Source organism: Nomascus leucogenys, chromosome X (genome assembly GCF_006542625.1).
Source record: "Nomascus leucogenys isolate Asia chromosome X, Asia_NLE_v1, whole genome shotgun sequence".
NCBI classification, from domain to species: Eukaryota; Metazoa; Chordata; class Mammalia; order Primates; family Hylobatidae; genus Nomascus; species Nomascus leucogenys.
The window spans coordinates 63,320,570-63,336,626 of record NC_044406.1 but is presented as its reverse complement, the minus strand read 5'-3'; the positions used below and the strand labels follow the sequence as shown (position 1 = coordinate 63,336,626).

The window sequence follows — 16,057 nt, the reverse complement described above, 5'->3', positions numbered from 1 at the left end:
TGAGTAACTGGGACTACAGGCAGGCACTACTATACCCAGCTAATTTTTGTATTTTTAGTAGACATGGGGTTTCACCATGTTGGCCAGACTGGTCTCGAAATCCTGACCTCAGGTGAAGCTGCCTTGGCCTCACAAAGTGCTGTGATTACAGGCATGAGCCACCGTGCCAGGCCTGCCTAGACTTATTTAGAAAGGTTTGAAGTGAAAAAAATGAACCCCCACTCCCAATTCCACCTCACTCTTAGAGGTGTTAACAGTCTGAAGTGCATCTTGCCCAATCTTTTCTGTGGGTATACAAACATATATTTATTCCCCTTTGCTCTCCAAACAAATGAAATCAAACCCTACCAGTTTTTTCAAGAATATCTTTTCACACTAGCACATATAGATTTTCCTTTTTTGAGACCGAGTTCCACTCTTGTTGCCCAGGCTGGAGTGCAATGATACAATCTTTGCTCACTGCAACCTCTGCCTCCCAGGTTCAAACAATTCTCCTGCCTCAGCCTCCCAGGTAGCTGGGATTACAGGCATGTGCCACCATGCCTTTTTTTTTTTTTTTTTTTTTGGTAGTAGAGATGGGGCTTCACCATGTTGGTCAGGCTGGTCTCAAACTTCTGACCTCGAGTGAAGTGCTGGGATTACAGGCGTGAGCCACAGCGCCCAGCCAATTTTCCTGTAACAGCTGCATACTTTTTCACTGAATAGATATGACCATAATTCAACCTCTCTGCTACTGGACATTTAGCTTGTTTCCAGTTTCTCATTATCCCTCACAGTAGGATAGTATTCCAGCTCTCATTCCCATTTTCACTTTTGTCACAAGGATGATCTTAGTTTCACAGAGGAAGCTGAAGCTATGAAGCGTGAACTCAATTTCCCATCTCCCTATCTACACAATGATACATAACTACATCCATTCTTTTCTCTATCTCAGAAGAGATCTCTCCTCTTAAGGCAGTATCTCTACCTATGTTAACTAACATCCTCTCCTGTTTTCACAGGTCCTTCTAACAATTATCCTCTCTTGCTTTCTTTCCCTAAGCCTACATAGGTATACTTATTTATCTTCCATTTTAAGACTGTCCATCTCCCTAGCTTCTTGAAAGAGTAGTCTATTATCTCTGTCATCACTTCCTCACCTCCCATTTGTTCCTTGCCCCACTGCTGGTGAGATTACAATCTCACTACTCTGTAAAAACTGCTTTTGATCGCTCAGGTCACCAGGGACCTGCTAGTTGCCAAATCCAAACACTCTTTCTTGGGTCTGACTTTATTTTACTTTTCTGTGGTAAATATGTTGTCTTTTTCTCTTCCTTAAATCCCTTCCTTGGTTTGAGAAATATTCTTCAGGTTTTCTATTTCTGACCACCCCTAAATACTGGTCTTCACTAGGAGTCTATCCTCCATACTCTTGACTCTACACATGCTTCCTGGGTGATCTCACCTACTTCCAAGATTGTACAAATTCTAAACTTTATATATACTTCAAACTTACATGCTTCAAAACTAAGCTTAGCTGTTTCCCCTACCTTCCACCCTCAACCTGTTCAGTAAATGGTATCACCATTTATCCAGTCACCCAAATCAGAAACCTAGGTTCCACTCCCTTATCTTCTATTATCCAATCAGTCACCAAGATATACCACTCATTCCATCCCTGCTGTCAATGCCCCAGTCACAGTTTAGGTCTCCAGCATCTCTTATCTGGCACCACACCTTCTCCACTCTATTTTCATACTGTTGCCAGAGTGACTGCTTTAAAATGAGCATTTGATCCTGAGCTTGTGATCACTATACTACATAGGTTCCCTACATTCCAGCCATCTATATGTAGTTCTACGAACATGTTGCTTCATGCTCCTAAGCATTCTGTTCCCTCTGCTTAGAATGCCCTCCCATCCCACCCCTATGAACATCTGGTAAATTCCTTTCCACTCTTCGTGATTTTTTTAAGAGTCTCCTCTGTGAAGCATTCTTGTTCCTACTTCGTAGAGAGTCAAGAACTTTTTCCTCTCACCACGGATTCTTGTAAATATTTATTGCAATGATCACTTTTTATTAAACTTGTTTATTTACATATCTACCTCTCATTCTAGACCTTAAGTTCCTTGCAATCAGGGACTACATCTTACTTCTCTATCAGCATCTGGCAAGCTGCTTATAAAAACAAGTGGCTCGGGCAGGCACAGTGGCTCATGCCTGTAATCCCAGCACTTTGGGAGGGCAAGGTAGGTGGATCGCTTGAGGTCAAGAGTTCTAGACCAGCTTGGCCAACATGGTAAAACCCCATCTTGGCTGGGCGCGGTGGCTCACGCCTGTAATCCCAGCACTTTGAGAGGCCAAGGCGGGCGGATCCTCTGAGGTCAGGAGTTTGAAACCAGCCTGGCCAACATGGCAAAACTCCGTCTCTACTAAAAATACAAAAATTAGCTGGGCATGATGGCAGGTGCCTGTAATCCCAGCTACAGAGGAGGCTGAGGCACAAGAATCGCTTGAACCCAGGAGGCGGAGGTTGCAGTGAGCTGAGATCGTACCACTGCACTCCAGCCTACAAAAATCAGCCCGGTGTGGTGATGCGTGCCTGTAATCCCAGTTACTCAGGAGGCTGAAGCAGGAAAATCGCTTGAACCAGAGAGGTGGAGGTTGCAGTGAGCTGAGATCACACCACTGCACTCCAGCCTGGGCAACAGAGGGAGACTCCATCTAAAAAAACAAAACAAAAATAGGTGGCATGATAAATGTTGAAATGAACCAATGAATACCATGTACTCACCCAATCCCCCAACCAAAATTCTGGAAGCCACCTTCCATTCCGCCTTCTCAGCCCCCAAATGCCAAGTCCTACTCCCTAAAGATCTCTCAAATCCATCCCCCTCCTCCCCATCCCAATGCCATAGCACCAGTTTGGGCTCCATTCTCTCTTACTTGAACTAGATCCATCCAAACCAATCTCCACACTACTGGAATTTTTTTTAAATTTTATTACAAAAATAATACATACTTGTAAAAAAATTCAAACAATACAGAAATAAAAGCACAATATCCCACCCAGCATACATAACAAACACAGAAGCCCCCTCCCCTCCAATCCCATTCCTGGGGGGTTATCATTGCAAACAGTTAGCATATATCCTTTCAGACTTTTACCTTTGCATACACAAGTATATATATAAACACATATAAATAAACACACATGGTTCTTTTACAAAAATGGGATCATATATATCTGTTACATGATTCTTCAATTTCTTTCTTCATTCATTCATTACACAGATTTCTAAAACACAAACCTGATTATATCACTCCTCTAAGAGCTTATTTCCCATAATATGAAAATAATACACATTAACATCAAACACAAAGCTTGTGATGATATACTTCCTGCCCATCTTTCAGTCTCATCTCAGCCATTCCAGCATTAAAGGACTGGAATATAAACCACATTAAATCCTTCCTGGAACAAGGCAGGTACAAACAAACAAACAAACAAACTAGGAACACACTCTGCCATTTCTAGACTGTGGCCTTTCCCATTCATGTTACACTTTGCCTGGACTTTTCCATCTGGCAAGCTTCTACTAATTCTAAAACAATCAGCCTAAAAATTACCTCTGGGAAGACTTCCCTGACTTTTCAGACATGATTACTCCTCTATTTCCCCTATACTTTATAACTAGCTTCTTAATTGCACTTATCTCACAGTACTATGATGATTTATTAATATGTTTTGAATTCCACTTCCCCTCCCCCAACTCGATGGTGAGCTCTTTGGGTAAAAGGGATTTGTCTTATTTACCTTTGCATCCCAAGGATCTGATAGAGTGCTTATCATGAAAAGCAGATGCTCAGTAACGTATCTGTTGAGGATTTTATGATTCTAGGAACATTTACTGAGTACCTACGATGCACAGAACCATATCCCAAGCATGAAAAGAAACAGAAGACACAGTCTTTGCCCTAAGAAACTTACCATTTTCCTACCATTTCCCCTGGGGGGGGAGGGACAGAAAACATTTACGTGGCAACATTATCATTTCTGACATATAGGCTGTTTCAAAATTTGTGGTAATTTGCCTCCAATCCATTTAGGAACTGGGCATTGCATAATTAAATAAATAATAAAATAATGGGCGGTTTGTCTCACGGGTTTAAGTGTAGCACAGAGTCCACTAGAACCCAATTCTCTGTCCCAGCAGGAGGGCTCTCATCTGCTCCAGCCTGTAAATTAGAAAAGTGAGATGATACCATGCTTGGAAATTTTTTTTTTTTTTTATTGAGACGGAATCTCACTCTTTCGCCCAGGCTGGAGTGCAGTGGTGTGATCTCCACTCACTGCGACCTCTGCCTCCCGGGTTCAAGCAATTCTCCTGCCTCAGCCTCCCGAGTAGCTAGGATTACAGGCATACGCCACCACGCCTGGCTAATTTTTGTATTTTTAGTAGAGATGAGGTTTCGCCATGTTGGCCAAGCTGGTCTCGAACTTCTGACCTCAGGTGATCCACCCGCCTCGGCCTCCCAGAGTGCTGAGATTACAGGTGTGAGCCACCACGCCCGGCCGGAAATTTCCTAATACATCAAGAGGACATAAAGTTACTAGTTCTTTCATAATTTCCCCTCCTTCCCCGGGGAAAAATTATACCAAAAGCAATAAATGGAGTTAAATAAAGGAGGACACGGAAAAATAAGCTTGCTCTTTTTGGTAGTGGTAGGGGAAAGGGGGTTGCTTTATTTTAAATCAAAGGGTGACATTGCCCCAGGAAGATTAGGAGAGGTGATTTATTATCATTTACTTACTACTTTTAAAAAGGCTAAGGTGTTAGTTAATTTCATGATTTCAGAATCAGATACTGTACAAATATGAACAAATTGGGGAAAGGTGAACCACCTAGGCTGGAGAACAGGGAAGGCTGACCAAGGAGGCCCAAAGGAAGCCTCATTCATCAGAGTCCAAGTCACTGTCCCCAGCAATGGAGTGGAAATCCTCACTGTCCTCCTCGTCCTCTGACAGGTGGACCTGGCTTAGTACGCTCGGCCCAGAGCGCTGCTCTTCCTCCTCCTCATCTTCTTCCTCCTCTGATACCTCATACCCACCGATGCTGCTGAAGCTTGTGTCTTGGGTGTTCGACTTGGGATCAGGCTCCTCATAGCTCCCATAACTGAGAAGAGAAACATGTCATCTCTCAAGCTCGGACACCATCCTCTAGCTGACCATTCCCATTCTCAGTGCCACCAAAGGATCAGCCCATCTCACCTCCCCTGGACACTAAAGTGACTGGTTCTGGACTATTCTACATGTCCCTGAGAGAAAAATGACCCTGTTCAAAAACATCAACTTGCCAACGTCATATACACAAGAACCTGAATGGAAGAAACTCCCTTACACCTGAACAACACACTGTCATCTTAAATGACCATAAATGCTCTGACAGCCTCATGGCTTCATCTACCACTTACAGTATCCAATTAGTCAATAGTCCTGAAGATTCTCTCTTCAATATATCTTGTTTCTATTCCCTCCTTTCCATCCCTACTCTGCCTGCCTTGGCTTAGTCCTTTGTTATCTCTGGCCTGCACTACTGAAATAAGTTGTCATGCCTCCAGTCTTGCTCTCCTCCAATTACTTCTTCACACTTCTGCCAGAGTGCTCTTTATTTTTTTGTTTGTTTGTTTATTCTTAATTTTACTTGAAAAAAAAAATCACACAAGTAATGCACGTTCACTGGTTAAAAAAATTAGAATATACACCAGAAAAAAAAAAAAATCATCAATAACTCCATCATCCAGAGATAATCTTTTGGTATATTACCTTCCAAAATTTTTTGTGAACTTTAGATGCTTAAACATTTTTTTTTAATTTACAAAATTGGGATACTCTACATACTCTCCAGGAAATCTGCCCTCTTCACTAATGATTATAATGAACATCTTTCCATGTCAATAAACATAACGTCTATAGCATAATTTTAACAGCTACATGGTATTCCACATACGGCTGTAACATGACTTAACAGTCTCTCACTAGGACATTTAAGCTGTCTCCAATTATTCCACTATAAGAAACAATGCTGTCATAAAACATCCTTACACAAACATCTTGATGTTGTGTTAATTATTCCCATAAAATAATTTCCTAGATGTGGATTTTTTGGGCCAAAGGGGATGCACATTTTTAAATGTTTTTATTTATGATGATAAATAAATAAGCCTCTCTCCAAACCACCCCATTTTTATCAATCGACATTACCACCAGTAGTTTGAGAATGTCTTTTTCCTCATAGCCTTTCCAAACACTAGGCATTATCATTCACTTCAATCACCAATATGTTAGGTAAAAATATTGCACTTTGTGGTTTTACTGCATTTATTAGGGGAGTTATTATTATTATTATTATTATTATTATTGAGACTGAGTCTTGCTCTGTCGCCAGGCTGGAATACAGTGGCACGATCTCTACTCACTGCAACCTCTGCCTCCTGGGTTCAAGCGATTCTCCTGCCTCAGCCTCCTGAGTAGCTGGGACTACAGGTGTGACCAGGCCCAGCTAATTTTTGTATTTCTAGTAGAGACAGGGTTTCACCACGTTGGCCAGGATGGTCTAGATCTCTTGACCTTGTGATCTGCCTGCCTCGGCCTCCCAAAGTGCTGGGATTATAGGCATGAGCCACCGCGCCTGGCTGGAAGTTATTTTTTCATATGATATATTGGCCGTTTACATTTCTTTTGTAAATTAGTTCATGCCTTTGCCCGTTTTTCTTTTGGGGCACAGGACAATCTTTCTAAAATGTAAATCTGGTCATACTATTCTCATTCAATGACTGCCCAGAACTTTCAGGCCCTTCATGATTTGGTATTTACCTACCTCTTTAAGTCATTTCTATCACATGAATTATAGATCTTACATGGATCAATCAAAAAATCTCCAGTCACACTGAGCTACGTGTGTTCTCTAAAAGTGTTTCATGCCTGTAAAGTGTTTCATGCCTGTGTCTTCATATAGGCTCTTCCTAGTCTCTGGAATGCCCATTGCTTTCTTATTCGTTTAGCTAATTCCTATTCATACTTGGCTCAATTTCCTTCTCTAGCCAGCTCCCCTCCCTCCCCACCTCTACCCAAGTCCTAGAAAAACCCTGTGGTTGCCTAGCATAGCACTTTTCATATTACACTATGATTGCCTGTTTTACCTGTTTTAGGTTTCCTACTAGACTGATCTCCTTGAAGGAAGGAACCATATCTTAGTTGTTTTTGTACTTATGATAAATATTTGCTGAAGTAAAAAATTTTAATTTGTTTACAATGTTATTGCATATTATCTGCTTGCTGGTTAGATGTATCACAGGTACATTAAATCCAGCATGTCCAATGCCAAATCCAAATCCGTTTTTTCCTCCTTTCCTGTCCCATCTAATACGTACTCTTCCACTTTCCTCTACCAGACATCTCCATTCATTATTCATCTAACCTCCTTACCTCTTTATGTTCCTTTATTTTCCCCACTCCTGACAAGTCCCTGTTGATATCCTCATCATCTGTCCCACATTGTCCTAAGTTATACAAATTTGATGTTACTTGCTTTTCCTTAAACTGATGACTCCTATTACAGGTTAAGGTCCAAATGTCTTAGCATGCCTTTTAAAGTCCTTCACAATATAACCCCCCTTGCTACACTTCTGGAGCCTCAACTCCCCAACAACTTCCATATGCTCTGGAACATACTTTGTGTTCTATTTCTGTGTCTTTGAACACACTGTTCCACCTATAAAGATCTCCCCACCCCCTGCCATACTACCTATTAGTAAACTCCTATTAATCTTTTAAGGCCCAATTCAAATGTTCCCTTGTCTGTGAAACTTTCCCTGATAACTCCAAGCAGACTGAGACACTCCCTTCTCAGTGGTGCCTTGGCACTTTGTCTTACTTATGCTATAGCACTTATCACGTTGTATTTGTAATGATTTGTTTGTGTCAGTCTCTTCCACTAGGCTGTGAGCTCCTCAAGGGCAGGATATGTTTTGCTCCTCTGTGTATCCCCAGGGCCTAGCACAGTGCCTGGCCCTAGTAGGTGCCCAGGAAATGTTTGATGGATGAACAGTAATCTGATGCTGGGCCCCTCAACATCATAGCTGGGCACTGATGCCACAGCCCTGTAGCATGTTGCTGCCGATTACCTGATGTTGCTATCCTCCAAACCATGGGAAGCCTCCCCACCGTCTCCCTCATAGGACATCATGCTTTCTTCATTTTCCATGTCCATCCTTGTGTTCTCCTGAAGCATGCGGGGTTGTTTGGGTCTTATTCCACCAGATCCCACATCAGAGTCACTTCCACTTTCACTCAGCTGGATAGCTGTAAAAAGAGACAGATTCTGGTTCATCAGGAGTTAAGCTTGACAGATTTAACTTGATCTTTGGCTTGATCTTCCCAAACTAGTAACTCTCACACATCTACACAGGCATCTTGCCTATACTCCTCTCCTTAAATGCCTCTTATAACTGCCTAGGGTCAACAGCAGCAAGGTTTGTAGTTTAGAATCTGAATCCAAATAACAATTTCCTTTTCCATCTCATGCCAACCTATCTGTATTTTTTCTACCATCTACTCCCACACTTTTCCTTGGCCATTGCCATTAATCCACAAAATATCCCCAAACAGGATTTTTCTTAATTTTCCTTCCCTGTTGCCACATGTAACACTTGATCATTCTGTTCTCATCTTTTTTTCTTTTTCTTTGGAGACAGAGTCTCACTATGTTGCCTAGGCTGTAGTGCAATGGTATGATCATGGCTCACTGCAGCCTTGAAATCCTGGGCTCAAGCGATCCTCCTGCCTCAGCCTCCTAACTGGAACTACAGGCACTTGCCACCACACCCAGCTAATTTTTATTTATTTACTTTTTGTAGAGACAGGGTCTCGCTATGTTGCCTAGGCTGGTCTCAAACTCCTGGTCTCAAGTGTTCCTCCTACCTTGGCTTCCCAAAGTGCTGGGATTACAGGCATGAGCCACTGTGCCCAGCCTTTAACAAGTATCCAGATCAAAGCTGTTACTTAGGCACTGTCTTTTCCACTGTTGTCTTTTGTACCTCTTGCTAATGAATATGATCATCCCACGCCTGAGTGCTCAGTACTCTTAGGTCTATTAATAGGAATTCAATAAAAGAGGCAGCTTCCAATAAAAGCATATGTGGCCAAGAGCACCTATCCAGTCCAGTCCTGAGGGTGCTATAGTGAGTTATAAAGGAATAGAAGCAATGGTCGAGGCCTACCAGAGAAAGGATTGTCTCCTTCTTCATCACTCCCAGCATCTTCCTCATCATCTTCTCCTTCAGACATAAGCAAATCCTCATACAGGACACTGGCTTGAGGCTGTTGTACAGTTCCTTCCTCTTCATCTGCAAGATCACCATCTCCATCTTCACCTTCCTGAATGAGACCAGTTGGGGGTCAAAGTCCTATCAACTGACCACTTAAGAGACCAGAAGCCACCACCAGGCACACCCCCCTCCCCACCCCGCCCATCCCTCCACTTGCTGCCTCACAAGAAGTAATTATTTTTGGTGGATAGATTGTTTAGTTGGTCCCAAGGATTAAAGTTGGATTGGGGCTCACTAAGGAGACCCCCTGATATCATCTTAGGATTTGGCCTGCCCTGTACTGATGGGGCTCCTATCATATAAGGGTATAACGTAACCATAAGCTTTCTGTAAGCATACTCACTGGGGCTGGAGTCTTAGGTTTCCCATCCTCCTCCTCATCATCATACCCTTCAATATCTACATCAGAGTCTTCCTCGCCCAGCCTACCTCGGCCCTGGCGCATCTGAGTAAGGAACACAAATAGCACATCATTGAGGGACGTGCCTGTAGGAGGAGTTAACCAAGGGCTCTCACCCAGGGTGGATGCTCCTCCCTGATATCCCAGCCAATCCCACTGCTAGTGGGGGCTGTTTAGACAGCTCAAGGCATACGCATTTTCCCCCATTCTTTGGAAATCACAGCCAGAGTAAAAAACCCAAAGAACAGGAAAGGCTCTTAGTCTACTCTTACTGTATCATTACAAAGAGACTCTTCCTTTCTAACCCAAACTTTCCTTATAGCTTGTGTTGAACTCTTTGGGAAAGAAAAACCCTCCTGGGTTTTACACTTTCCGGTGAAACCCTGACTGAGAATAGCTGTAGAATTTCTGGCTCCAAACTATATCTTCTGATACCTCTAGAAAAGACCAATTTTTAAAATTTAATTTTATAAATAATTTTAATTTAAATTATAATACACATAAAGTAGGCCAATTATTTTGACTGTCTGAGGGCAGTTGGTCACTCTAGTCACCCATCAGGCTGCTCTGATGCTTCACACCCTTTTTTCATACTTGTGTCTTCCCTGAAGTTCTGCTGTGCCTGACTCTGCCCATGGGGACAGAGAGAAGATAACACCAGTCACACGACGTGCCGCCATCCCAACTTGAAATCCCATTTCTAAGCTTTCATTCCCAGGGCCAAAGGGCCCAGTCATTCTTGACATATGTCACATATCACCATCACCATCACCATGCCCCTAGCCCCACTTGCAGGCATAATACCAATCTTACAAAGAGAAAAAGAACATCCTACCTGTGTTACCTGCTTTTCTGGAGTGGCAGTGGGAATATCCAAGACAGACATATTGCTCTCATCTTGAAATACAGAGGCATCTCGAGACATACTGAGGGATGTGTTGGTATCATACAAATCAGGAGGCTGTGGCACAAAACATACAACTTAGCTTCTATCTAGGAAAGGAAAATAAATACAGATAACTCCCCTTTAAGGCATTTACTGGAGAAAAAGATCATGCAGAGCAATTCAGTTAAAGAGAAACATAGTTTGGCACAGCTTTACAGACAAGTTTTTGGGACTCTTACAAATGTTGCCTATTCTAGTAGACAGGTGCCTGAAGCAGAAAGGCACCAAAGCTATGGGACAATTTTATGTCCTAACAGCCTTTCTGGTCAATAACCTAGTTTTTTTCTAAGCCTTGTCTTTTGGTTTTTAGGCCCAAGGCTTCATATCAGTGCTATTTTGATTGCTTGATTTGGAGACATCTAAGAGGAAATGGGATAAAGGAATTTCAATTCCAACAAGAGCACAGAATGCTTTGATAGTTTATGAGCACATCAGAGGATGCTACAAAGCAAAATGGCATGGTGAAAAATCACAGGCCTTGGAGTAAAATGTCCTGGGTTTGAGTCCTGGCTCCAACACTTGCTAGTGAGTAACAAATTACTTAACATCTCTAAGCCTTGATTAACTCAACTATAAAACATGGATGATAATGTCTACCTCACAGGGTTGTTGTGAGAATTAAGAGATGTGTAAGTTCCTTACCCATGCCTGGTACTCAATAAATTATAGATCCCTTCCCTGTTTTCTGCCCTGGAAAGAACAGGGATTCAGCAAATGGACTATTCAGTGACAGGAGGGCAAGAAGGACTAGATAAAGTGCTCACAAAATAATGTAAAGTGAAAAGAGTAAGACACAAAACCATATTGATCAATTTCATTTTAAAAGTGTGTCTATAAACACAAATACATACGCTACAGATATGAAAGAAATAAAAATATTCACACTGGCTGATGTTGCTTCTGAGTGGTGGAAATGATTACAGGTAACTTATTTCTTGTTTTTATTTTCCAGTTTTCTCTAATGAATATGTTATTTTTATCAACAGATAAAAGAGATATGTTACATTGTGGTTTTTAAAAAAGGAAACAAAACTGATTCAGAAGAGGGTTTTGGAGAAACAGAGGCAAAACAAAATTCAAAGCATTACAGAGCAGGTAAATCAGTGTGGAACAGAAGAAAGGAAAAATAAGGGGATGAAATTTCTGCAAAACCCTACAGCACAGTGCAGAAAACTGCAAAGTCAACAGTTTTAGATAAGGTGTTAAGCTGAACAGATGATGCAATCCAAGTTAGGTGGAAATAGTTGAGTGAAAATACATTATTGGGCTAGGCGCGGTGGCTCACGCCTGTAATCCCAGCACTTTGGGAAGCCGAGGCGGGCCTGAGGTCAGGAGTTTGAGACCAGCCTGACCAACATGGAGAAACCCTGTCTCTACTAAAAATACAAAATTAGCCAGGCGTAGTGGCCCATGCCTGTAAAACCAGCTATTCGGGAGGCTGAGGCAGGAGAATCACTTGAACCCGGGAGGCGGAGGTTGCGGTGAGCCAAGATTGCGCCATTGCACTCCAGCCTGGGTGACAAGAGCGAAACTCCATCTCAAAAAAAAAAAAAAAAAAAGAAAATACATTATTGACCACCACCATTTAGAAGTTGAAAGGTATGATTACTATCATGCTTCTTACAACCAAAATTGTATTAAGGCAGGTTACACGTTTGCAAACACACTCTAATAACATTTGAGTTTGAGAGTAGTAATGTAAGGACAGTCACTCATGTACACCTTCCTCAGGTTAAGAGATAATGAGTTGGTTACTATCTTAAACTGTTTGTGAGTGAAGGGCATGATGAAAAGGTGAACTGGAATAATGAAGCAGTACTATCTAATCCTACTCTTCATAGGAAGCCCTCTAACTGCACCAAACGACAGCTAATGCTCAAGAGAGAGAATAGCTGACAGGTTTTCCTTAGCCATTTGAGGTAGTCTGGGAGACATAGTAAAGAAAGGAAGGTGACTTTGGGGTCCACGGCTTTGATTCACCAAAGGACTAGGCTTAGGCTGTCCTAGAAATGAGCAAACCATGTGCCACTCAATGGCTAGACTCTCCTGGGGAATGATGGCTAATACCCAGGCTTTAACTTACCAGAAAGTACCTTGTGGAAGCTGTGGGCCTATTAGCAAATAGGGCCTTCCTAGGCAACATCACTCACCCAAGCCCCCTTGACCCAATCTGCCCACACACTCCAAGAGCCTTTCCTTGTTCTGGACCTTGAAGAAGTATCTGAGGGTCCTTTTATACCTGGCCCCTCAGTAACCTAGGTTGTAAGATGAAAGAGAGAGTAAAAGATAGATAGGGATAGTGCATGAACGAGATATAGAGACAGCAATAATCCAACAGAGGTCACATAGGTTGCATTATAAGTTCAGAGGGAAATCTGGATAGAATGAAAAAAAATTTTCCTGTGGGAATTGGTAGAGTTCTGCATTAAAATATTTGATTAAATTTGAAAGGGTCTCAGAGAACAGATAAAGATGTGTCAGACAAATTAAATTAATTCATTTAATGTTTACAACAATCTTGAAAAGATTTCAGAGAAAAGGAAACTAAATGAGAGAGGTTAACTTTCCAAGATTACAAAGCTAGACAGCAGGAGAACTAAGACTCAAACCCAGGCCTGCTTTATGTCAATTCTTATGTACTTTCCACCCTACCATAGTGCCTCCAATACAGAAACCAAGCACCAGTGATATTCTGTTAAGTCCTATTCTTCAAATATGCCAACCCTCTAAGAGTACAGTATGGAGGAGGAAATATACTCTTAGTGTATTTCAAGGGTTCAATTAGACCAGGAAGACTAAAAATTTCTCATTTATCTTGCTCTCTCATTCTTTTGACATGAACATTTAAGAACATTATTAATACTACCTTTCTTCATTTACTAGGAGTCAATCCAGGAAAATGGGTGACTTCTGAGCTACACTGAGATATTTCTGAGGGAATGAGTAATCAAGTGTCTGTAAGGCACAGGAACAATATGGCCCATGTCTGTAACTGAGAAGTCTACACTCTAGGGATGTTCTAGAGTCCCAAAATTCATGGATAAGAAAATTCCCAAGACCCAGAGGATGGCTGGGTCAGGGATCTGGTATTCCCAAACACTGCCTAAACAACTAAGGCCCCACCCCATTCATTCATCCCACAGCTGCCTCTTCTGGATTCAAGGCCACCAAGACCCATGGCCCTCACTCACCTTAGCCTTTGAGAAGACAAGAAAGCACACGAAAGGCATATGAAGAGGAAGGACAGAGAAGAATGGTATCTCAGTAAACGGATTTGTTAACATGCTCCCAATTTCCCAAACCAATAAGAAAACTATACGAGGAAGTACTTAGTCCTCAGACTCACCTGAGGCGTGTAGGGCCCTGGGGTCATTGGGTCCAGGCTTTCTAATTCTGCTTCCTCCAAAGCTGCTTCTTTAGCTGTACAAATATCCTTCTCAAGTTGAGTCAAATGTTCATCATACTGAGAAACAAAGAAAATAAATTCATTCAACATGTATTTTAAGTACTGGGGATACAAAAGTAAACAAAAGACAAAAATACCTATCTTCATGGAGCTTATATTCTAGTGGCAGGACACAGATAATAATCAAAATAAATTAAGCAGGGAAGGAAATATGTGATGTGGAGTTGCGGGGTGGAGAATACTACATTTTAAAATAGGATAATCAGGGAAAGCTCCTCATTAAAGGGAACAGGATTTCAAAAAGCTAGATCCCAGGGGGACCTCTTTTATTTTTTGAGACAGGGTCTTGCTGTTGCCCAGGCTAGAATGCAGAGATATGGTCATGACTCACTGCAGCCTTGACTTCCAGGCTCAAATGATTCTCCTACCTCAGACGAGTAGCTGGGACCACATGCTTGTGTACCACCAGACCCCACTAATTTTTAAATCTTTTTTTGTAGAGATGGGGTCTCCCTATGTTGCCCAGGCTTAGGACCTCCATCTTTACCACCTACCTCAGTCAATGTCTGGTAACAGACGTTCACAATCTCCTGGGCAGTCTTAGTATACTGACTCTCAGGTCCTATAAATAAAATAAGAAAGTGCCATTATCTTTGCAGACTTGTTCCAGAATTTTACATTCTGTCATCAGCAGTGTGTCCCATTATCCTAGACCAAGAAAAATCATGCCTCAGCTTTAACTTGGACTCTTGTTCTACTTTCAGAGGCAGAAAATTTCAAACATATGCAATACAACATTAACATAATGAACTCCCATGTACTTACTAGCCAGCTTCAATGAGTAACACACAGCCAATCTTGTTTCTTCAATTTTCAGACTCTTCTCAAATTGTTTTGAAGCAAATTCCAGCATCATAACAATTTTCCTCTAAAAATTGTTCAGTATGTGTTGCTAGGTTTCACCATGTTGGCCAGGCTGCTCTTGAACTCTGGCCTTAAGTGATCCGCCCCCCTCAGCCTCCCAAAGTGCTGGGATTATAGGCATGAGCCACTGTGCCCGACCTAAGGATGCTTTTAATAAACAATTATGTCTGATAATATAATGGTGGATACATGTCATTATACATTTTCCAAAACCCACACAATGTATACCACCACCAAGAATGAACCATGGACTTGGGGTGATAATGATATGTCAATGTAGGTTCATCAACTAACACAATTAATATAACACTCTGGTACAGGCTGTTGTTTTTATTTTGAGACAGTTTCACTCCATCACCCAGGCTGGAATGCAGTGGCATGATCATGGCTCACTGTAGCCTTGAACTCCTGGGTGCAGGCATGCACCACCATGCCCATTTTTCTTTGTTTGTAGAGATGGGGGGGGTCTCACTATGTTGCACAGGCTGGTCTTGAACTCCTGGCCTAAAGAGATCCTCTTACCTTGGCTTCCCAAAGTGCTGGGATTACAAGCGTGAGCCACAACGCCCAGCCTAGTGCAAGATGTTGATAACCGGAGAGGCTGTATGTATGTGAGGGCAGGGAGTATACGGGAACTCTCTGTAACTTCTGCTCAATTTTGCCATGAACTATAAAGCTGCTCTAAAAACAAACCAACTATATCACATCTAAAATAATGAACAATAATTCTTTAATATTATCAAATAGCCGGCCAAGATTCAAAATTCCCAAATTACTTTATAAACACTCTTTTACATTTATTTCTTTGAATCATAACCCAAAAAAGGTCCATATATTGCATTTGACTGATGTGTCTCCTTAAGACATTTTTACCTATAAGATGATTCTTAACTATATGGGTCCCCATATGGCCTTAGTTACAAGTTGCAAACTGGTGGCTTGTAGTTTTGTTTGGCTCACATAAAAAATTAGTTCAGTTTGTAAAAATGGATTGAGCTATACACCCATAATA

General features: G+C 41.8%; 1 protein-coding gene across 6 annotated transcripts in view; it reads right to left on the bottom strand.

Annotated features, from left to right (window-relative positions):
* Positions 1 to 2,961: 2,961 nt before the first annotated feature.
* The window catches only part of TAF1 (TATA-box binding protein associated factor 1), a 98,200-nt gene continuing 85,104 nt past the window's right edge, over positions 2,962 to 16,057 (bottom strand). The window contains exons 33-40 of one of the 6 annotated variants that reach the window (XM_030806630.1): positions 14,676 to 14,743; positions 14,062 to 14,178; positions 13,907 to 13,912; positions 10,605 to 10,730; positions 9,713 to 9,814; positions 9,262 to 9,418; positions 8,167 to 8,344; positions 2,962 to 5,156 (exon numbers count right to left, since the gene is read on the bottom strand). In XM_030806630.1, the coding sequence (XP_030662490.1) occupies positions 4,934 to 5,156; positions 8,167 to 8,344; positions 9,262 to 9,418; positions 9,713 to 9,814; positions 10,605 to 10,730; positions 13,907 to 13,912; positions 14,062 to 14,178; positions 14,676 to 14,743 (977 nt within the window). In that variant the 3' untranslated portion in view covers positions 2,962 to 4,933. Of the gene's footprint in view, positions 5,157 to 8,166; positions 8,345 to 9,261; positions 9,419 to 9,712; positions 9,815 to 10,604; positions 10,731 to 13,906; positions 13,913 to 14,061; positions 14,179 to 14,675; positions 14,744 to 16,057 lie in introns of those variants that run through there. The other 5 variants (XM_030806634.1, XM_030806632.1, XM_030806631.1 and 2 more) reach the window with 5 other exon arrangements.